Consider the following 23,332-nt stretch of genomic DNA (forward strand, 5'->3'; position numbering starts at 1 on the left):
AGGGTTAGGGGAGCTGTGGGCGCCATAGGGGCTATAGGGTAAGGGGTGCTGCTGACACTATGGGTGGCTATAGGGAGCTATAGGATTAGGGGGAGCTATAGGGGGCTATAGGGTTAGGGGAGCTGTGGGCACCATAGGGGCTATAGGGTAAGGGGTGCTGCTGACACTATGGGTGGCTATAGGGAGCTATAGGATTAGGGGGAGCTATAGGGGGCTATAGGGTTAGGGGAGCTGTGGGCGCCATAGGGGCTATAGGGTTCATGGGAGCTGTGGGCGCTCTAGGGCGTTCTAGGGTCTATAGGGTTAGGGGAGCTGTGGGCACTGTAGGGTGGTATAGGGTCTGTAGGGTTCATGGGTGCTATAGGGTCTATAGGATTAGGGGAGCTGTGGGTGCTGTAGGGCGCTATAGGGTCTATAGGGTTAGGTTAGCTGTGGGCACTGTAGGGCTCTATAGGGTCTATAGGGTTAGAGGAGCTGTGGGTGCTGTAGGGCGCTATAGGGTCTGTAGGGTTCATGGGCCCTATAGGGTCTATAGGGTTAGGGGAGCTCTGGGTACTGTAGGGCGCTATAGGGTCTATAGGGTTAGGGGAGCTGTGGGCACTGTAGGGCGCTATAGGGTCTATAGGGTTAGGAGAGCTGTGGATGCTACAGGGTGCTATAGGGTCTATAGGGTTCATGGGAGCTGTGGGTGCTGTAGGGCGCTATAGGGTCTATAGGGTTAGAGGAGCTGTGTGCACTGTAGGGCGCTATAGGGTCTATAGGGTTCATGGGCGCTATAGGGTCTATAGGGTTAGGGGAGCTCTGGGTACTGTAGGGCGCTATAGGGTCTATAGGGTTCGGGAGCTGTGGGCGCTAGAGGTCTCCATAGGGGCGCGGAGGGGAGCTCCCCGCTATTCCGCGCCCCCCTCCCCCCGCGCAGCCCCTCCCCCGCCATCCCTCGGCCCCTCCCCTCCCCTCCCCCCCGCCCCCTATAGCCGCCGGCTCCCCCCGGCGTCGCGTCCCGAGCGATGGCGGCGAACCGCGTGGGGCGGCGGCAGGGGCGGGGGGGGTCCCCGGGCCGCTCCCCCGCTGCCCGGCGCCCCCAGCCCCCCGCCCGCAGCCCCGGGCTCCAGCGGCGACCGGCCAGGGTCACGGTCAAGTACAACCGGCGGGAGCTGCAGCGGCGGCTGGACACCGAGCAGTGGATCGACGGGAGGCTGGAGGAGCTCTACCGGGGACGGGTAGGGACGGGAGCGGGACCGGGAGCGGGGCCGTGGGCGCTGGTCCCGGTTGGAGAGAGCCCGGGATGCTCGGGACCGGGACCGGGACCGGGACCGGGACCGGGACCGCAGGGCGCTGGTCCCGGTTGGAGAGAGCCCGGGATGCTCGGGACCGGGACCGGGAAAGGGAAATGGAACGGGACCGGGACCGAGACCGGGACCGCAGGGCGTTGCTCCCGGTTGGAGAGAGCCTGGGATGCTCGGGACCGGGAACGGGACCGGGACCAGGACCGGGACCGGGATCGCAGGGCGTTGGTCCCGGCTGGAGAGAGCCCGGGATGCTCGGGACCGGGAACGGGACCGGGACCGGGACCGCAGGGCGCTGGTCCCGGCTGGAGGGCGCTCCCGGGATGCTCGGGACCGGGACCGGTTGGGTGGGACCCAGGGGTGGCACCGGGACCGGGACGGGCTGGTCAGCACCCAGGGGTGACACCGGGAACGGGACCCGGACCGGGACCGGCTGGATAAGTCCCAGGGACCGGCACCGGGACCGCACGACGCCGGTCCCGAGTGGACATCCCACCCGGGACGCTCGGGACCGGCACCGGGACCGGCTGGAGAGCACCCAGGGGCAGCCCCGGGACCGGCACGGCACGACGCCGCTCCCGAGTGGGGCTCCCACCCGGGATGCTCGGTACCGGGAACCGGCACCGGGACCGCCCCAGGGTCTCGAGTGTCCCCCCCCCACGTGCCGGACCCGGTCCCCCGTGGGAACGACACGGAGGGACCCCGGGGGGAGGGAGGGAGGGTGGACAGATGGGAGGCAGCAGATGTCCCGTTATCCCGCTGGCCTGGGGGGGGGCGGGACACACGACACGCGTGGGGGAGTGGGGACACGCGTGGGGGTCGGGGACATGCAGGACACGCGGGGGGTTGGAGGCACGCAGGGGGTTGGGGACAGCTGGGACACGCGGGGGGTGGGGACATGCCGGCTGTATGGGGGGTGGGGGACACGCGGGACACGTGGGGGGACACGCGGGACACGTGGGGGGACACGCAGGAGATGTGGGAGGGGTTGGGGACACACCGCGGGGGGGTGCGTGGGAACACCCGGGAGCCAGGTGGGGAGGGGTTGGGGACACAGTGTGCACAGAGGGCTCGGGGACACCCCCCCCACTCCTCCCCCCACGCGTGGGAGTGGGGGGGGACACCCAGGGGTCCCCCGTGGCAGGAGGGGGAGATGCCGGACGAGGTGAACATCGACGACCTCCTGGAGCTGGAGACGGACGAGGAGCGAGCCCAGAAACTGCAGGTGCGGTGGTGTTTTTTTTTGGGGGGGGGCACCCCACGCGAGTTTTGAGCGGGGGACACACACGCGTGACACCCCCTCACTCACCCCCCCCCCCTTTCCCCCCATCCATCCAGGGCATCCTGAAGTCGTGCACCGCCGACACCGAGGTACGCACCCACAGGGGTGTCCCACATGGGGGTGGGTGGGGGGAGGACGCGTGGGGTGGTGACACGAGTGGGGGGGACACGCTGCCACCCCCCCCCCCTCCCCTTTTTCCCCCCTCCATTCTCCCAGCTCCGGCTGCTCCAACCGGGCTTTAAAAGGCAAAAGTATTCGGCTCCGGCTTCCTCCGGGGGGGGCCTTTTCCTCCCCCGCTTATCTCCGGCAGCAGCTTGGGGGGTTAATTTTTTTGGGGGTCCCTAATTATCCCCCCCCCCTTTTTTTACCCCTCCTCCCCGTCCCCCCTCCAAGCAGGACTTCATACGGGAGCTCCTCGCCCAACTCAAGGGGCTACCGAAGCAACAAGTCCTACAGCAACCCAGCCCGGAGGACCCCAACTCGCCCCCCCCGTGACCCCCCCCACTCGTGACCGTGGGGGTGGGGGTTCACCCACTTCCAGAGCCCATAAGGGGTGTCCTGTCCGTCGTGTCCCCCCCAGCACCCGCTGTACAGTATTTAAACCCACCCACCATGTAAATCCTTCGCCCCCCGCGGAATAAAACCTTGCTGTGCCGCACGGGTGGGGGTGGCCTGTGGCGGGGACCCCCTAAAAATTTGGGGACCCCCCAGCAATAGCAGGACCCCCCAATAGCAGGACCCCCGCCCCATAGCAGGAACCCCCAAAACACCCCCCCCCCAAAGCGTTGCCCTCCGCCAGCTCCATATTTAGGCATGAGCCCAGCACTGGGGGGGACACACACGGGTGAGGGGGTGACACGGGTGGGGGGTGACACGAGTGGGGACACACACACAGATGACACCCCTCCCTCCCACGCTCCTTGTCCCCAAGGTCACCCCCCAACTTTGTGTCACTGCTGTGATGAGCTGCCCTGTTCTCAGCCCCCCCCCGCCCCCTGCACCAGCTGTTTATGGAAGAATCCAGATGTTGGGAACATCTGGCCAGGAAGTGCCCCCCGTCCGTCCGTCCGTTCCAGGGGGTGGGGGTGGGGTGTTGTCCCTGCAGGGATCCTGACCCCCCAAAAAGTGGGGTGCTGCCCCCCATCCCCCATGCTTGGGCCCCCCCTCCCAATCACTTTTATTGCATTGGAATGGGCCAAAATTGGGGGGGGGGATACTGGGGAGGGGGAACTGGGAGTACTGGGAGGGCGTCTGGGGTCATGGGGGGTCTGGGGGTACGGGGTCTGGGGGGCACAACCTGTACCCCAAAAGATGCTGGGGGTCCGCAGCCCTGGGGGGCACCCCATGGAGCCAGGTGCCCCGTGAATCCTCCCCTGGGGGTATGTTGGGGTGCTGCCCCCCTTACCCCCCACCCCAGCCAGGGCACCCCAAAAATGGCCGAGGCTCCCCAAATTGAATGTAACTTTGGGGGGGAGAGCAGCTCCCTGGGGGTATGAGGGGGGCTCCCAAAATCCAGCAGCGACACGGTGCTCTTCAGCAGCTGGGGGGGAATTGGGGGCAGGGGGGTTTTGGGGCCCCCCTGCTGGTTGTGGTGGGAAGGAGCCAGGTCCCCAAATGTGGGGGGGGGGGGGGGGCTTGGGCAGCACGGCCCTGTACCCCCAAACTGCTGCCCGCAAGAAGCCCCCCAAACCCCCCACTCTCACCAGCCCCCCACATCTGGGGGCTCCCCCAGCCCTGTCTCCTCGGGAGGGTTTTGGGGTGCCCAGTGGGATGGGGGGGCACCTGCTACAGTGTGGGGGGTCCGGGACACCCCAAAACCCCCCTGCCTGCACCCCACTGTGGGGGGGACCCCAAAAACCCCACATGCACCCCTGGGAACCCCATAATACACATGGACCCCCCCATGCACCCCTGGAAGTTCCAAAGGCTCCCCAGGTGCACCCCAAACCCCATAGACGCCCCAAGCCCCCAGGTGCACCCCCAAACCCCATAGATGCCCCCAAACCCCCAGAAGCACCCCACAACGCTCACACGTGCACCCCAAACCCCACAGAAGCACCCCCAAACCCCCACCTGCACCCCCAAATGCCCCCAGACGCACCCCAAACCCCCACCTGCACCCCCAAACCCCCAGACACACCCTAAACCCCCCACTTGCACCCCAACCCCCCCAGATGCACCCCAAACTCCCCATCTGCACCCTCAAACCACCCTGGATGCACCCCAAACCCCCACCTGCACCCCCAAACCCCCAGACACACCCCAAACCCCCACCCGCACCCCAAACGCCCCCAGATGCACCCTAAACCCCACACTTGCACCCCCAAACGCACTCTAAACCCCCTACCTGCACCCCCAAACCTCCCCAGATGCACCCTAAACCCCACACTTGCACCCCAAACCCCCAGATGCACCCCAAACCCCCAACCTGCACCCCTAAGCCCCCAGAAGCACCCCCAAACCCCACACCTGCACCCCTAAACCCCCAGATGCACTGCAAATCCCTCACCTGTACCCCCAAGCCCCCAGAAGGACCCCAAACCCCACACCTGCACCGTAGAAACCCCACAGGCACCCCCAAACCTCCCCGGATGCACCCCAAACCCCCATCTGCACCCTCAAACCTCCCCGGATGCACCCCAAACCCCCACCTGCACCCCCAAACCTCCCCGGACGCACCCTAAACCCCAGGGTGCTGAAGCTCAACCATCGGTTCCTCAATGGAATTTAGAAGATACCCCGAAAAAAAATGGGGAAAAAAAGGGCAAAAACCCCATATATAAATTTTGGGGTAAAATCCAGGTATTTCCATCAACGACCTCGACTCTGAAACAATTATTTACACATTTATTACAATCGCTCTTCTTCGAAACCTCCGGCAGGTGGAACCCCCCCCCCCCTCCCCCCCGACCGGCTTCGATAGCTGGTTTTTGTTGTGGTTTTTTTTTTTTTTTTTTTTTTAAATCCCTATAAAATAAAATAATAATAAATCATTTTACAAAAAAGTTCCGGTTCTTTCCCCGCTCGTAGCAAGCTCGAAACACCGAGGGGAAAATATTTCGTGGGGCGACGGGTTGAGAAAAAGCCATCGTTGAAGGAGCGATTAAAAAATAGGTGGGTTTGTCGCTGGAAAATAATAATTTTGGGGGGATTTGGGCAAGTCGGAGGAGCCGGACGGCCGTTACCTCAAGTGCCGGCTGCTTGGAGACGTAGTTTTCGATCCCATCCCGCTCCGGGAAGGATTCTCTCTCCGTGACGGCAAAAAAAAAAAAAACCCAACCAAAAAAAGGCACCGAGAGCCTCCGAGCGCAGACCTGCCTTTTTTTTTGGCGGGGAACAAAAAAAATCCCCTTTTCGGGTTGCAAAATACGAGCGAAATCGGATTCGAGATTAATAATTTAATTTCAAGAATATAAATCGGTTTTTTCTTCTTTTTTTTTTTTGGTAGACTGCAGAATTTTTTTTTTTTGGGGGGGGCTGTAAATATTTTGTCACCTTCTCGGGGATTTGAAGCTCCGGTTGTCTTGAAAATCTCCAAGAAACGGCGTAAAAAATATTTACTTCTGATTAAACCCCCCCCCCCAAATCAAAAGAAACCAGAAACGCCCCCTCCCCCCAATTACAAAACCAACGGGGGGTTGGTTTTTTTTTTTTTGGGTGTGGGGGGGGTGTTTGTGGTTTTTTTTTTTCATGGTTATTCCCGTTCGCCACAGCAGAATTTTAGAAAAAAGACTATAATACAAAGATTTTTTTTAGTTCTTTCCGGTGTAAAAATGAATCCCACGACCCATCGGCGCCACTTTTTAAAGCAAGAAATGAAGAATCGCAGGAATTTTTCCTCCCTGAGCGGAGCCGGAGAAGACGGGTTTGAAATATGGAGATTTAAATATTTCTTTTCCGCGTCCCCCCCTCCCCGGGATGATACCGCTCGGGGGGTGGGAAGGCAAAAAAAGCGCTAAAATAAAGAAAAAAACGTTGGTTGTTATCGCCGAGGGAGACTTTGATTCTTCTTTTAAAACGCCATTTGGGAAATTCTCTTTAGTTACAGCAGAACCCAGGATTTATATACACGTTATATGGCTAAAGTGAGCGCTAATGGAATTAAAACAAACAAAAAAATAACCCCCCAAACCCCCAAATAAATCAAATTACCACCACTGTGCGCTGCTAATTCAATGCACGGAGCAGAGTCGGGAAGGTTTGGGGGAGCTGCTTTTTTTTTTTTTTGGTGTTTTTTTTTTTTTGGGGGGTGGGTGGGTGGGGTGGTTTTTTTTTAATACTACTGGCAGAAAGGAGAAGCCGTGGGATCGAAACCCTTAAAAACATCTTTAAGGGAAGCGGCGTCTTGCTGCTCGCCGTCCTGCGCCGGGCTGTTCCCCGCAAACGGGCTTCCCGATCCCGATTTGGCGCTTTGTTTGACCATGCCGTAAACGGAGGGGACCGGGAGGTTGTGTACCCCGGGTTGGGGGGCCGTTTCTTGGGCAGGGGGGGCGGCGGCGGCGGTGGCAGCTTTGGGACGAGGCCGGTTATAACTGTTGTACCTGTCCGTAGCGGATTCGGCGCTCGCCTTCTCCGATTCGGGTTGATCCAAGGCGGATCGCCGAACGAAAAGGGGTTCCTTGGTTTTGCCGGTGATTTTGCCGGAATCTGAGGATTTGGAGGATGAGCTACCTTCGTTAGGAGACTCGGAGGCTTTGCTGCCCGAGCTCGGAGTCCTGGGATCGTACAAGCTGATGGCGCTCAGCACGCTGCTTTGCCCGCTGCCTTTGCTCAGCCCGCCGGCCGTCAGCAGTCGAGGGTCGTAGGGAGCGATAGCCGGGGCGGCATCGCCGACAGACGCCGGCTCTGCGGTTTTAGGGACTCTAGAAACCCCCGTTTCCGCAGATTTTTGTAACCTGGGATCGGCGGGGGCTTTCCGCATCCGAGGGTCGCTGGGTTTGTCGCTCTGGCTGGAAGACGGGCTGCCGGCGGCGTTCACAGTCTTTAATATCCTCGACAGGAGCTCGAAATCAGGGAGACCGGTGCCCGAAGAGGAACCGGCGTCCCCTGGCGCGGCTCCCCCCCTCTGCCTGGGATCGGAAAGACCCGTTTGGGGTCTGTTAAGACGCGGATCAAGGGTAGGCATGGACTGAAGGGCAGCCGGGACGGGAATAAACTCTTGCTTTGGGATCGGTAGAGGAATCAGATCCTCTGGGCTCCACAGGATCATCCGGGCAAAGTTGGGTTTGTTGAGGACGACGTCTTTCTTGATGTGACTGAACTGCTGCAGCTGGGAACGAGGATCCCGCAGGGAATGGCCCGGGAGAGCATCTATGGGGATGTTGACTGGTTTATCCCGTAAAGCCCTTTCCCCTTCCTCCTCCTCGGGGAGCAGGGGGAGTTTCTGACCGCCGATGATGCTGGAATGAGGAGCTTCTGGTTTGGGGACGGAGGAGGGAATGTGTCGCGCGAGCCTGGGGTCGGTGGGTCCCAAATCCCCGGGGAGAGACGGGACGGAAAGGTCTGCGTTTCGGGAAAGCCTGGGATCTCGTAAACGTGGATCGGCAGGACGACCGCTCCCTCCTGCTTGGGCTTTTTGCAGGCGAGGGTCGCTCACGCCGGAGGGCGGCCCGATTTCTCCGTGGGAGGGTTGAGCATGAGGTCTGCCGGAGCTTTGTTGCCTTAGGGTTTTCAATATGGAGGTGACGCTACTTCCACCGTCATCTTCGTCACTGGAATACCAGTTACCGGTATCGCCTGGGAGGAAGGAGAAGAGAAAGCAGCTGATAAAAGGCAATTAAAACACGGTCAAGCTGCGACGCCAATGAAAAGGTCCCCAAAATGTGTTCCCTCTCCCCTCCCAACTCAACGCTGCTCAAATTCCCAACCGTCTCTGTGTTTTGCCGAAACGGGGGACGACGTGTGACAGCCTCGGCCTCCCTGGTCTCATTTTCACGCCCCAAATTACCAGAAAGCCGTAAGCATCCCTCTCTTCCTCTTCCTCCTGTCTGCAGCAGACTCCTATTTCACCACAATTTAAGCCAGCAACCCTATCTCCTTCACCTTCTGGCCAGCTGTTCCCATTTCTTCGGCAGACCTGCTCCGCTTCCTTCACCAGCAACGTGCTCTTTCGACGCTGGAGATTTTCTTTGAGGCACTCAGCATCCCTTGTTCCCTAAAGAATTCCTCCCCAACACCCCCATTTCTCCGATGATCCCCTCTTTTTCGGAGATCACACCTCTAGGTGGGTCAAAACCCCAGCAGATACAAGTTATTCCCCCCCACGCACGTGCAGCTTTGAATGGAAAACGTTATTTTGCCACTTGCCTTCCTCGTTTTCACGTTCCTGCTTATTGCTCTCGGCTAGTCTCCGAGCTCTCTCCTCTTCCTCTTGCTGCTTCTGCTGGATTCTCAAGTAAAGCGCTCGTTGTGCCGATGGCATGAAATCGGGAATGCTGCCCGGTGGTTTCGGTAAGCCGGGCGGGCCTCCTTCGCACAAGGCATCGTGATCCAAGGATGGATCAGGGAACATGTGCTCTCCCGGAGGCCCTTCCATATCCTCGTAACCACCGTAGTCTTCTGCCGAGGAAAGATCATCACGTGTTAAAAGAAAATCTCAAAGCTGCGAAAAACAACCCGGTTTTTCCCCTCTCAGCCTGCCGCTGTGCCCGGGCATCCCGGGAACAACCCGTCCCCGAGCCGGCATGTCCGGCAAAACACCTAAGAGCTGATCCCGGCAGATCCTCGGGACGTACCTGGGTCTCCCATCATGCCGTGATCCATCTCCAGACCTTCTTGCTGCTGGTAGAAATTATCATAGAAACCTTGTGCCGGTGGGACAGGCGGCATCATGCCGGAGTGGGGGGAATCATCCGGTCCGTAGGGCATCATGGGGGGTCCAGGACCCATCGGAGGGCCGGGATTCATTCCCGGGCCCATTGGCATGTCTGGGTGCATGTCTGGGTGCATATCTGGGTGCATGTCGGGGTGCATGTCCGGGTGCATGTCAGGATGCATGTCAGGATGCATGTCCGGGTGCATGTCGGGGTGCATGGGTCCAGGCATTGGTCCTGGGGGTCCTCCTGGCCCGGGGAACCTGGGGGGAGGTGGACCTGGGTGTCTGAAAGAGAAAACAAAAGAAAATCCGCTTTGATGCACGCTCTCCACTTCTGGAGGGAGGGACTCAGGGCTCTCTGAGCAGCAGCACCTGCGCCGGACACAAAAATGGAGAGAAAACCTCTTTTCTACGCGCTCACGCCCACCATTAGCGGCTGCGTCAGGGCGTTAGAGCAGAGCTCCCCGTTCGACACAGAAATCTGCCATCCCCGTCCTTCTCCCCGCTACCTGGAGATGGTGACACCCACCTCACACCCAGCTTCTCCGCCAGCTGCCCGGTCGGCCGTACGACGATCTCAAACAGCGAGGGGATCTTCTTGTACATGTCCTGTTGTTGCTGCAGCTGCTGCGGCGACAGAGGTTCGTGCATCGGTGGTGGCATCTGCGGTCCCGGCGGTGGAAGCGGTGGTGGCGGAGGGGGAGGAGGACCTCCAGGAATCGGTCTCCCGTTTGGAGAGGTTGGAGCCGGTGGTCCGGGAGGGCGAGGAGGTGTGGGCAGCAAGCCGACCCCAGGGGGTGGTTTGGGGAGAGGATTGATGCCCTGTTTCTTTAGCTCTTCGACTTCTTTCTCATCCTCTGCGCCTGCTTCTGCGTCATCCGCCAGCATCTGAGAAGATAAAGGAGTAAGAGCAGATCCACAGAGCTTCCCTGCCGAACAACACGCTCCAGAAAAGCTTTTCCTCCCTTTCCACCTGCAAGGATCTATTTCCACGGAAGAAAAACAGACACCGAACCAGCGTTAAGACTCCCCTGTACCTTGTCCAGAAGCTCCCGCGTCTCCTCTGTGAGCGGATCATGGGAAAACATGCAGTCATCCCCGTTGATACAGTTGCCCGTGGTGTGGAACAGCTTGCAAGGGAAATCCCGTATCTTTTATTAAGGAGAATAAACTCCAACAGGGAGTTACTCCTATAGCCAGAGACGCTATAGATGTTTTTCACTTTGAAATGTGGCTCTCAACGTGTAGGATTTTTGTGGTCACGACACTGATATTAAACTGCCGTTGCCAGAAACGCCTTGCTTTCCTCTCTGCCCTCTTTCTGTAGGTGCAATGGCCGCAAACCTCATCTCTTCAACAGGAAAGGTGAGGAAGGAAGCCCTAAGAAGGAACTGTGAGGGCTGTCTGCGGCCCCGGTCGTTCAGCCTGTCAGCGGAGGACGTGTTACCCAGGAATGGCCTTTTTTTCCCTTCCTGACTCCCCCCATGTGCATCTATGCAGAGTAAACGAGACTGATCTAAGGCTGGCTTAATGAAACAGTTAAAAACCAAAAGGATATCATGCATGTAAGGGCAGTTTTCAGCCCTGGCGCAGTAGCCGGTGATGTAGAACTTGCACAGCTCCCGTTTCTTTGGTAGTTCAATGTCATGACTGAAATTGCAGTGGTCGCCCTGTTCGGAAACAACACGACAGCGTGTTAGCAGGTGGAAGCATGATCGCGTTTGTCAGCAGCCCAGAACACACCTAGGACGGACGAGGAGATGTGTACTCTTTACAAAATACTCTTTGTGGGCATGAATCCCGCCCTGAAATTGGTTAAAACCTGGACCTGACGCTTCAGTGACGGTTCTGTGTGTGTATAAAGAGATCTACAGAAATATTCTGGAATTATTCCCTTACCCAGGTACATCTGCCTTCCACAAAGTATTTGCAGATCACTTTCCCTTTCTTATCCGACTGCTGGTGGGGTTTGTCGTGGTCGTTCCGCCGGTAATTTCCACCACCTCCTCCATCCTATCAGAAGCACATTATGTTAGTTGACAAAGAATTTGAAATACAAAGCAACAGATCACATGAGAGAAATTAAAACTTCCTACGCAGCCATATCTGAGAGGGAAAAACACTGAGATTTGGGATGAAAAACGGAAAGACAAGCGCGCTGAGCCTAGCAGGCTCCTCAGCATGGCTCGAGGGATCTGTCAGTGGATCGGAATCCGAAACATCCATCCCCTTGAGAGACGGGACAACTTTTGTGGATCCCGGGAAGATCCGTTAGGTTTTTTTGCTCCTGCGAAGGCTTTCTTCGAAACCTGACTGGATTTACAGAGGGGGATGGGGGAAAGGGGGGCATCCAGCACTGCAGCAAGCCGTTAGAAAACAAACAAGAGCTACTTACTCCCATGTCCTCGTCGTAGTAATCATCATCTTCATTCATTCCACCACCTTTCCCCATTCCGCTCCTGTTTCCGCCTCTGCCTCGTCCTCTGCCCATTCCTTTATTTCCTCTTCCTCTGGGGCCACGACCACGTCCTCGATTTAAACCTGAAATACGCCCCCTCGTTTCTAATTTCTCTCCTTCCGTAAAAGGTGTGAGAGAGCAGAAAGCAGGGACCGTCCCAGCGCAGCTCGTTATCCCACTCACCCCGTCCACGATTCTCCTTACTCCTGCGGTACTGATTCAGCTCTTTCGAGTAGTCGTCGTACTCATCATCGCCGATGGGCTCCTCGTTATCGCAGTACTGCAAACGAGAAAGATCGGTGCCTTTAGCGAGCGGGGATGAAGCGCAGCCCATTCCCGCTCAAACGCAGGCATCCCGATCGTGAAAACAAATATTCTCTCGCCTCCGTGGCTCCCTGGGAGCAGGTCAGAGACTCGGCACTTACTTCCATCTCTTCGTCATACATTTCCTCCTCTTCCTCAGGGTGGTCACTTCTGCCTCGCCCTCGGTTCCCTCGGCCCATGCCTCGGCCTCCTCTCATTCCCCCTCTGCCACCTCGCCCTCGGTACCCTCTGCCTCGGCCACGGCCACCTGGCGAAACAAAGGGATGGGGTCGGCTTTGTGCTGTGTTTCACCCCTCAAGTACATGAAAATAGCACATCAATAAGCCAGACAAGGAAAAATAAATCATAACCTTTCAGTACAGGATTACCGGCATCTGAAAAACTTGTTTCTAAGTCAATTAGTTTTTAATATGCCAAAAGAATGGATTTTTAAGATAACCTTTTTCTAAAAAAAAAAACCCCAATGCTGTGTGGCCACGTCAGCTGCTGCACAGGTATGTTAGACTGGTAACGTCTAACTGGTAACGTCTCCGTACTCCAGAATTGATATCATCAGACTCGTTAGCTATCAATCATCTTCATTTTCCTTTCAAATAAAAGTTTTGTTTTATTTTATCTGTTTTCAACCACTTAACGTGCTTTTAAAACAATCTACGCTAGCAAGAAAAATGCTTATTTAAAACGTTAAATTATCCACAGGGATCTGAGCTTTCCCCTCAGAGTGGAAAACAGGAAAAAACACTTTCCCCTGTCACAAACTAACACTGAAGAGTGGTTTAGGCCATTGCAGCTGGCTCTCTGCAGGCAGGGCTTCACGCAGGCAGGGCAGTTCACCTTCATGAAGCTTCCTGCATGTGTCAGGCCACAGATCAGCTAAATGAGCTGCAGGTAACGAGTGTCAGAGATATGGTGAAAAAAGGAACGTTCAGACGTACCTCGCCCCCGGTGAGAGCCTTCCTTCGCTCTCCGGTATTGATTCAGCTCTTTCGCAAAGTCATCGTAATCTTCCTTCCCTATATCTTCATCCTCTTCCCCCTCGTACTGACCGTACTCCTCATTCTCGTAGTCCTCATACATGCCGTAATTCTTGCTCTCCATTTTAGAATAGCTTTTCTTTTGCATGGGAGCGCCGTGAGAGGACGGATACTGCTGGTGGGACTTTGGGAAAAGAAAGAGAGGTTAGTGATAAAGGTAAGGAATGTATCAAGCCTAATATCATGACTTTAATTTTTAAAAATCATTAGAAAACTGCCCCCAAATAACAGCTAGGTGAAAAATAAACAGGCTAAAGGACCAGAGCCAAAGCGTGTGGCCCGTAGATGGAGCTAGACAGGCACCTGCGCTCAAAGCTTGCAGCGGCTCTGAACCAGAGCGCAGCTTCCCCTTCCTGGTCCGCTGGCAGGTACTTACGGAAGAGTAGGGAGGGCTGTATTCCCTGTATTTTCTGTGTCCCTTTTCACCAGGACTGAAGTCCGAGTCCTCACTGTAATCAGAGAAGTCATCGCTGGAAGAAGCATGGCGCTGCAAGGCAAGGAAAACACGCGGTGCAATTTTATTACAGGCCAGCTCTGACTCTGACACTGCTGCCAGGCCTCTGGCCTTTCTATACAACACAACTAAGTCTCCCTTTGTCTTTTTTTTTTCCTAAGGAAACTCATTTTTTATTTAACAAAATCTTCACAGTGTTCACTGAATTACAAACTGGAAGCCTGTTAGCATGTTATCTAATGACGACCGACACGATACGCCTCCTGCACTCCAGAAATTCTCGGAACTTAAGTAACAAACATCCTTGATTTTGCAAATATGGCAGTCTGCAATCCCCTTTGAGGTAAATACCTAACTCCGAAGTAATTCCCTAACTCCAAAGTAATTCCCAAAGTAATTCCCTCACTCAAAAACGGTTTTCTTTCTGCTCTGCATCCTCAGACGGACAGGAGAGTGCTGTAGCATTTTTATCCTACCCGCAGACCTCAGTGCCCCGCTTGCTAGTCCTCAGAGGAGGAAGGTGTTAAGGAGCTGAACCCCAAGAAACCCTGCGAGCGCTCCCACCTCGCAATTATCGTTAGGGGAAGAGCCTCAAACTACCCATAATAATGTTAGAGGAGGAATTCCCTGGAGATGCCTGATGGCAGAGGAAGGCAGACCGGAGCTGGGATCCCGGAGGAGCGGGGAGGCAAAAGCAGCACGTGGCTCACCTTGTGTTTGGATTTCCTTTTCTTCTTGGATCTCCTCTTCTCTTTCTCTCTCTCTTTCCGACGTTTGCGCTTCATCCGTCGATGGGCTTTCTCATCATCTGAATCGCTGTGATGCTTCTCCCCTTTCTCCTTCCGACCCCTCTCTTGAGATTCGGAGGGATCCTGCGCCTCCTCCCCTCCGTCATCCTCCAGCTCCCCTTCTTCCAGTTCTCCATCCTCCCTGTAAAGCAGACAGGCACGTTTAATTCCCCTTATTAAAAAAAAAAAGACAATAAAACCTGCTTACTCCGCTCACCAGACAGCCAGGCACTCAGCTCCCAAAGTGCTCACAAATTCCTAGTTACCGTGGTTTTAAATATCTGACCGCAAATACAGATTCTGTTCATCTCTGCCACCGAAATCTGCTCAAGCTCTTCGCTCAGCCTGGAGTTAAACACGGCGAAGAAGCATCTCGCAAAAAACAAACCAAAGCCACAACATTACGGCGCTCAACTTCAATAGGAAAGTACTGCGAATGAACTCCGAGAATGGAAACTGGTGCTTTAATAAAAGATTCGGTCCACTCCAAAAACTGAAATTGGTGTTTTAATAAAAGAATCGGTCCTCTAGAAGACAAGAATAAGTAAGTATCACGTTGGTTTGCCAAATCTAGAGATGCGTGCCCAGTTATTTCCACTTTCTCATGCTACCATTCACCCACAATTGTGGTTAGCAGAGGTGATAAAGCAAATCTGAAACTTCCTCAAGAGGATTCCCCAAGCCCCGCTCAATTAAATCCAATTAAAAATTACTCAGATAGGGGTTATGAGAAACTTTTTACAACCTCGCAATGGATTAAATGTGTCATACGGCACCCTCGCGTTTTCCTTCTCTCGCGACAGGTCCCGAGTTTGTCGCTGTGGAATTTAAAACAAGAGCGGGGTCTCCTCCTCCCTTTTCAGTTAAGGTAAGCTATAATTAAAAACATAAACGCCGGCTTGTTTATATACGTCACGGTCGTTCACAAATAACAATTTAGGAGCGTATAGGAGGTGAGTCTTTGACACGCATCCCTCGGGTTGGGGTTTTTTGGGGGGCTATGGAAAGACTGGCTTCTTTGGCTGCTATAAAGTCCCCTCTTTAGCACTACAATGGGAATGGCAGCCGCAGCGGCGTGCCGTGCCATGCCGTGCCGTGCCCTGTCGCTGGCTGCGGTGAAGGCAGCTCGGCTGGAAGAAGGAGCTGCCGCTGCTCGGTAGCTCTCAGGGAGGTCTGGAAGCTGAAATGGGGTTTATGGATGGCATTCGGAAAAAGCTGTGCTGCGTGAACGAGCTGACCTGTTGATAACCTCAGGTTACGTAAAAAAAAAAACCCAAGAAAAACTGAATTATTTCCCGAAACACAGTGAAAAAAACTACAAAAACCAGCGTTAACAATCCCCAGGAAGCATCCTGGGGAGGTTTCGGCATTGCGGAGAGCAAACGCTTGGAGCCAGCTGCCCGGTCCGACTCTGATGCAAAGCTCCCCTCTTGTTTTTGTTTACGCTTGCACCGTTTTAGTAACAGACTAGCTCCAAAATCAAGCTCACTTAAGTATTACTCATGAAGCTCTTAAACCTGACACGTAATTCCTAAGTGTATATATAAGTTTTAAAGGCGAGTATCAGTGGAAATGACTTCTGTCGCAGGAACGCAGCATCCCTCAGGTGCTTGTGTTCAGCGAGATCCAGTCTTGCAACAAGACCTGAGAAACTCACGCTCCGCACAAAGCCGAGCAGAAGTAAAACCAGAAACAAAACAAGCTTACGGAAAGGAATTTAAATACCTGCGTATTTCAATACTTAAATAAAAGTCCTACCAAAGCCTCTCTCCTTTCCCTGGAGGGACAGGTTCATCAATAAATGGATTTCAAACTAGAAATGCCACCAGGTTTCTGGATCCAGTTTCCAGCAACCTAATGAGCAGAGGACCAGCGAGCACAGCGAAGTGAAACACTGGCACAGCTCACCCCGGGCAGGGGACAGGCTGGTAGGAAACAAGGAGCTGCTATAAAGCCCGCTGAGGCCCAATAAATGCCCTCACACCATACGTCTTTGTAAAAAAATGGCTATTCCCTTCGGCATCGCTCCATTGAAATTAGCATCATTTACCCTCTCCCAGAAGTCCTCGCCGGCTGGGGATCATGATCGCTCCCCGCCTTCCCCGCTGCCTTCAGAGAGGAACGAACGCATGTCGCTAACACCTTAATTGCAATTTTCAGGAGTGATAATTACCCTTCATTTTGGATAGTACAGGTACTTTTACCCTGCCTTGAGTTGCTCTGGTCCGATATCAAGGTTTAGAGGAGACTACACCCCTGGAGCCACGTCCCAATTGACAATCTCGTTACTAAATTTGCCGTGGTTACAGAAACGAAGACCAAAAAGGCTCCCAAGAACAAAGCGTAAAAATTTTGCGGCCGCCGCAAGGATTATTTGAAAAGCACCAAGAGACGGGATGAAGCCAAACCGTCAAAACGATCGCTGAGCTGTTTAGCAGATGAATATTAATTATTTAATCAACACACGTCTCCTAAAAAAGGAAAGTCTGAGAACTGATGTTTATACAGACGCTTAGATACCAAACAACACCTTAAGACGGGCAATATCATCTCCTGACGTTTTTTAACTCCAGTTCTGCCGGATTTTGAGTAGGTTTGGGCCAGGAACGATACACCAACCTCTCAGAGGGACTGTGGGGCTTATTTAGCGCTAGGCAAGTGCTCTGAAAAGTTTTAGGCAAGTATTATCGAAGCATTGAGTTTGCCTAATGGTTTTAAAACACAACGAAACGGAGTCATTCGAAATACGGCAACCGGTGAGTAAGGCTCTTTGAAAGCAACCGAACGATTTCTAAGGCTGGATGGAAAAAAATGAAAGCAATTAAAGCAACGTTGGGCATTTTCGGGGAACGGCTCACCGTGGAGAGTCGCTGCGGGTACGTGGTGAAGAAGCCATGTCTGTTAAGCAACTATCGGTATTGCCGAAAACACTGACTGGGGGAAAATTCTTCCCCGAATCTGCGCTCATCTCGGGCTTTCCTATCGCTCCTGCCCGCCTGATCTATAGGGGACGGTCCCCGGCGCAGCACACATCCTCGTGGAAGAACCCTGCGCGGCGTTTGTGACCTCAGCGCCACGGCAATGACGTAACACGGCGGTGACGACGCCTGGAAAAAAAACAAAAGCCCTTTCCAATCGTTATCCTGCCATACCGACAGCATGGGCACTTTGCTATGGGAAAAATAGTAGGGATGAACGTGCTATGAGAAAATTCAGTGGTTTTTTGATACTCTGGCCACTGAAGAGCAGCGCAAGACTGAAAATATTATCTTAAAATAAATAACGTCACTTTATACAGCTGAGGCTTTGTTAAATTTGGAAATGAGCGTAACGAAGTGACAAATGAGCGGCCCAGACGGCAGATTTACTATCAGTTACAGCTGATATACCCTCCTAACCCTATTAAAGATATTATCGCTCCTTGCTCGTTACACCTGAAAGAAACCCTTTTGCAAATAAGCCTCTCGGCTCCCATCCTCTGGAAAAACACAAAGCGTTTTTTACTATTTTTAAGAAAAGAAAGAGCTCTGTGTGCTCTCACCTGCTCTATATATGTAGGTGAGACAGACACCTACTTCAGAGTAACTTCTATACAATACCCCTATTAAAAAAACCCCATTTAATAGCTGACCTGCTGGAAGAAACCTTCCTTTATACGACGGCTTTTTGCACAAGAGGTGCAGCTGACCGTGAAATCGGCCGCCCGGTGCGTGATCTGGTTTTGCCGGAGCGGATCCACGGATGCCGAGAGCAGGAAGGGGGTTTGTGTACAAAGGTAGATCTCGGTTTAACTTCGAGGGTTGCAAAGCACAGGGCGAGGTGCGTGTGTGAAAATGCCTTTTTTTTCCGAGCGATGCAGCGGGAAGGTTTTGAAAATAAAGCGCAAACGCTCTGGAAGTCACCGGATTGCAAATCTGCACAATTTAATCTCAGGATAAGCAAATGTTCGCTTCTAATTTTATGTGATTTTAAGTGAAATGCTTGTCGGGGACTTAAGCTGTGCACGCCGTGTGTATCTTTAGGATAAATACCTTCTGCCTCAAGCTGAGCGACCGTGAGAGTTCAAAGTTGATTTTTAACAATCTGATGTATATGACAGCGTACTCTATGGGGCAGGGGGATGGCAAATTAAAATCATAAGCTCAATAAAACCGAGTAAAAACTGAAAATTAACCATTACCAACTGGCTGAGCTCGAGGGGGAGTGGGTTTTTTGGCGAGAGCGGATCTGAGAGCAACTCTCCACAACCTATTTCAGAGCAGGATTTAAAACCAGACCCCTCCACGTGTACGATAGGGCAGGGATATTGCGGTGCTTTGAGTGGAATTGAGCTCTTTTTAGGACAGACATGTAGTTTTTTGCTCATTCTCTGCATTTTAAGGTTTTCTTAGTGAAAACACAAGGCCAGGCTTTTCAGAGTGACCGCTACATCCAGCTAAAGGTTATTAATCACACATTTAACGCTTCAGCAGAAGTTTACTGCCTCACCAACAACTTGCGCGGAGGAAACGTATCCTACTCCAGCATCACACCTGCACCCTCCGCAACGGAGAAAATTATTCAGCGAGATCTCTATTCTTTCACCAAAATACTGATTATTCCAGAATAATCCCAAAGGAACTAAGCTCTCCTCCGGCCCGCCAGTGCGGCCGCCTTCCATTTTATTCCATGTGGAAACCAGGGGAAATACATCAATCAAGAAATAAAAGAAGCATCGCTTTGAAGGCAGCGGGGCCACGCTGCCTCATTCAAACTGCGCAGACTGGGGCAGAAGTCATTAAAATTTATCAGCTTTTTATATCTTCTATATAGTTGGGTTTTGGGTTTTTTTTTCATTACGGTAACAAAAATGTTGTATCAATTTATAAGGGGCTTGGAGAGAAATCCCTTTAGCCCACTCCTGGCTGTAATCGGGGCAAATCCTCCTCCTGACAACCCTAAAACCCATGTTTTTAAGCGATGTTTATACTAAGGGAAACTTTCAAACGCTATTTGGTCACAACTCAAGATTTCTCGGGGAATGTGCTCGACTCAGCTGCTAATTCTGAATGTCCTCTCTGCTCGCAGGTTAGCTCCTTCCCGCTCCTCCTAACCGAATCCTTCAGTGAAATCCTAACGCTGAGCGCTGACGTCCTCGCTGCCACAGCACGGCTGATGCCACAGCAACGGGATACGTCCCAGGCCCTGAAAAAAAAAAAGCTGCTGGGGTCTAGGATTTGCTTTAGCCATTCCTTTAACCCGGTACAACAAAAGCCTCGCTCGACCCAAGGAGCCTCAGCCGAACAATTACGCCCTTAGAAAAAAAACCCTTCCCTGCAAAAAAGAAATTCCTGGCGAGTACTGTGCTTCGCTATCAGAAGTTGCTCCGATTTTCCAGGCAGCTAACTCACGGTACCGATGTTAAATGCCTGCCTGTGTGTTTGCACGATTAAAAAGGTAATCTCTAGCAAATTGTGAGCATTAGAAAGAGGCTAAGCCCAATTAAAAATGGGTCAGGGGAAGCAAGGCACAAGGAAAAGCCCCAAACAAGAAGTTTGACTCCTGCTGCTAATATTTAACTATATTAAAAAAAAATACTACTCGCTTTATGGAACCAGTCAACAACTCCTGTAAACTTGGCAGTACAAATCCTGAAAACTCCTGACATTCAAACAGTTCCTGGTTCTTCTGTCCCTCAAAAGGGAGAAAATTAACCTAAAGTTTTCCGGCAGCTTATTTTCTTTCTTTTCTACCACATCTGTCCTTTCCAACTCATCTTGGTATGGATAAAAAAATCACTTATGCCGTTAGCAGCGGATAATCAAAAAGCAGTTTGGATTTTTCCGGGATCAAGAGTGGAAGTATAAAGCTTAACATGTACGTACATTTAGAAAAATAACAGAACAAAGTTACTAACTTAATATATTAGGGGGGGAAAATCTATGCTATGAGGTCCCACTCTCTCTGAACTAAAAACATTTCGGTCAGACCAGTAACGTTTTCAAGCTCTGATAGTGGACCTTTGATCAAAGGGGGAAAAAAAAAAAAACAGCTTTATGATTTTGTGGTGAAGTTAAGCCGCACAAGGTGCAGGGACCATAAGGGTCCCATCATAAACATTTAAAAACAGCGACAAAAAGGCGTAAAAGACATCACTGGATATTGTTTTATGTAAAAACCCCTTTCTGGAAGGCAAGTAAACCTATAACGAAAAGCCCTCTAATTTGCTATAACAAGTGCTTGCATTAGTTTACAGTTTAAGCAGATGTATAGACCTTTTTCTTTTTTTTTTTTTTTTAAGGGAATAAAGACAAGAGGGAAACAAACCACCACAATTTCACACAACTGTATCGGTGTGCTTAGAGGAAACACTGGGTTTTCCACCTGAGAACAATGTAAGCTGGATGAAAAGGGGCAAAAGTGTGTGGTTTTGGTCTCCAGGACAAACTAACCCAAGAAATCAAAATTAATTGGATGGGGAGGGGGAGAAATACCCAGCACTGTGCATGGTGTTCTTACTTCAAACTTGAATCGTGTGAAGTAGCGTGAGGAAACAAACTTGAGCTTTTCATAACGCACCTGATCGACAAAGGAAAAGAAAAGAAGGAAAATCGAGGACGCTAACGAGATTTGTTACAAACTGGGTGCTTGCACTGTACGTCGCTACTTCAATTCCTCTAATTATCCGACATGAGGCTGTACATGGGGATGGGGGAAAAATGTGTGATGACATTTGGGAAACGGTGCTTTCTTTGACACCTTTTTTTTTTTTGACACACTTTGGAGTTGTTTAACAAAACTTTTTTAACATCTTTTTCTGCTTTATGGGCAGACCCGCACCCAGGGGCAGCTGGTTTACAGTCAACGGAATGGAATGAGGATGGAGTCTGCAGACAAAGCAATGGATCCACATCCTACGTCTAGATGGCATCAAGGGTCAGAGTGGTATGAGTTTTACTGAGGCATCTCAGTGCTACTTCACCTGGAAACGTCACAACAGACATATTTGGGAGTAAATTGTGTGCTTTTGTGACTTTTTTTTTTGTCTTTTAAACATTCACATCGGGCAGGGTGCACAACTCTATGGGTCTTTACAAAGCGGGGAGGATTCTGCTTGGTTTGTACACACACGGTATCAACTCACTGCTTACACGAACCCTGCAGACGATCTCAGGACTTATTTGGTGGCGGGGGGGGGGGGGGCAAGGCAGGAAAAAGTATAATTTAATTATTCAATAAAAGAGCTTACTTACCAACCCAACCCTGCATCACATGGAAAACAAACCTCCTCAGAGACAAAGGCATGCTAATGCATAAAAGCAGCTTTCTGCACTGCACACCTGCCCTCCAGGGGAGTGGGAAGGCAGGAAACCTCGCTCTTATTTTTTTATCTTTTTTTCCAGACATACACACTTAAGCTGTTTATTTTTGCCGATACTTTCTGGCTATATGGTTTCAACTAAGAAAAAAAAAAAAGTGCTAATAAAGGAAACGGCTAAAGTTATGTTGGGGAGGGGGAAGAAGGTGCTTTACACACATCTCAGAGGAAAGAGGGGGTTCCTGGGGGATATATAGATATATTTTTAAACTTTTTTAATACCTAGGAGCACTGGAGGTGAGCCTTTCCCTATCAACGGGGGGGGGGGTGATGGAGGCTATTGCAGCCCCCCACCCCCCTGTACCCCCAACCCTCGGTCCCTTCCTGCCCCCGCCTGCACTCCCTGTTTGAGCCAAGGAATATTTTTAAGAAGCGGCAGGAAGACAAAGGGGACGTTAATGAGGCCAGCGCTGCCCAGGAGAAATAACGTCATTAAAGACCTCATTAAGGACCCCCCCACACCCTCAAAAAAAAACGCAGCTAGGAGCCCCCCCAAGCAGCTAGGAACCCCCCACCCCTCTCCCTGGCCTCCTCCAGACCCTCGCTCCTCTCATAACCACATCTAATCCCCCCCCAACACCCCCGCCCATGGTACCCCAGGCCCTGCGCTGCCCTCAGGGCCCGGCCCTACCCAGGCCGCGGCCCCCTCCTCCTCCTCCCTCGGCCTCCTGCTCTACCCAGGACACCCCCACCCCCCCCAATATCCCCCGCTGTCCCTGCCTCTGGCCCCGCTTCCTCCTCCTCCTCCTCCTCGCAGCCCCCTCCGGGCCCCGCTTCCCCCTCCCCAAAGCCAGGCCTACCCCCCGCCCGCCTCAGGCCTGCGCCCTGGCTCCCCGCTCACCTCAGGCCCTGTTCCACCCCCCCGACCCCCACCACCGTTCGCCCCGCGTCTCCCACCCCCCCCCCAAACCTGGTCCGGCGAGCCGGACAGACAGACACAGACAGACAGAGAGGCTCTCGGGAGAGGCGGTTACTGGACCTTTCGTCCGGGCCGGGGTGGTGTTGGAGCGGCGGGGGCGGCGGGGGGAGGCTGCAGCTGCCGCTGTCGTGGTGGTGGCAGGACGGAGAAGGGGGGGTGGAGTGCGGGCTGGGGGGAAGCGGCGGCGGGGGGGACACTCGGGCTCTCCACGGCCATGGGCAAGGGGGGCGGGGGGGCGAACAGGGGGGCACAGTCACTGTACAGCGCGGGGGTCGGCTCGGCACGGCCCGGCCCAGCTTATCCGCCCGCCCGCCCCGCGCTCCACGGGCAGGCACACAAAATGGCGCCCGCCGGCACGCAGCCGCGCCGAGGCAGCGCCCCGCACGGAGGCCGGAAAAACCCGAATGATGCCGGAAAAACCCGAGCGATGCCGGAAAAACCCGAGCGCCCCCCTCCTTCCTCAGCGAAAGGTGCCGGAGGTTGCCGAAGGTGAACGGGAGATGGCGGGAACGTCCGAAAAGTGCCGAGGAGGTGAGGCGAGGACGAGTCCATCTGAGCGGGAGGGAGGGGGGAGAGCTGCGCAACTGAGCACACACGGGGAGGTCCCTAGTCGAGC

General features: G+C 53.4%; 3 protein-coding genes across 5 annotated transcripts in view; 1 reads left to right on the top strand and 2 right to left on the bottom strand.

Moving 5' to 3' along the window:
• PPP5C (protein phosphatase 5 catalytic subunit) overlaps positions 1 to 23,332 on the bottom strand; it is a 263,787-nt gene that overhangs the window by 37,257 nt on the left and 203,198 nt on the right. The window lies entirely within an intron of this gene.
• Positions 946 to 6,455, top strand: PPP1R14A (protein phosphatase 1 regulatory inhibitor subunit 14A). Of its 3 annotated transcripts, XM_072848775.1 has the most exons (5): positions 946 to 1,220; positions 2,431 to 2,511; positions 2,625 to 2,657; positions 5,599 to 5,682; positions 6,325 to 6,455. In XM_072848775.1, exons 1-4 carry the CDS (start codon positions 1,008 to 1,010, stop codon positions 5,644 to 5,646), a joined length of 375 nt encoding a protein of 124 aa, XP_072704876.1. In that variant the 5' UTR covers positions 946 to 1,007; the 3' UTR covers positions 5,647 to 5,682; positions 6,325 to 6,455. The 3 variants fall into 3 exon arrangements, with proteins under 3 accessions (XP_072704876.1, XP_072704874.1, XP_072704875.1); XM_072848773.1 differs by lacking the exons at positions 5,599 to 5,682; positions 6,325 to 6,455 and adding an exon at positions 2,962 to 3,254; XM_072848774.1 differs by lacking the exons at positions 5,599 to 5,682; positions 6,325 to 6,455 and adding an exon at positions 2,965 to 3,241 and having other exon boundaries at positions 949 to 1,220.
• ZC3H4 (zinc finger CCCH-type containing 4) lies at positions 6,055 to 22,900 on the bottom strand. Its single transcript, XM_072848772.1, has 15 exons — positions 22,777 to 22,900; positions 17,299 to 17,547; positions 14,363 to 14,582; positions 13,575 to 13,685; positions 13,100 to 13,322; positions 12,266 to 12,411; positions 12,024 to 12,120; positions 11,778 to 11,923; positions 11,282 to 11,395; positions 10,941 to 11,052; positions 10,420 to 10,529; positions 9,912 to 10,270; positions 9,303 to 9,667; positions 8,875 to 9,126; positions 6,055 to 8,304 (listed from the first exon to the last, which is right to left on the bottom strand). The coding sequence occupies exons 2-15, from the start codon at positions 17,406 to 17,408 to the stop codon at positions 6,848 to 6,850; spliced, it is 3,822 nt and encodes a 1,273-aa protein (XP_072704873.1). The 5' UTR covers positions 17,409 to 17,547; positions 22,777 to 22,900; the 3' UTR covers positions 6,055 to 6,847.

The sequence above is a fragment of the Ciconia boyciana genome, chromosome 33, assembly GCF_034638445.1.
Source record: "Ciconia boyciana chromosome 33, ASM3463844v1, whole genome shotgun sequence".
NCBI classification, from domain to species: Eukaryota; Metazoa; Chordata; class Aves; order Ciconiiformes; family Ciconiidae; genus Ciconia; species Ciconia boyciana.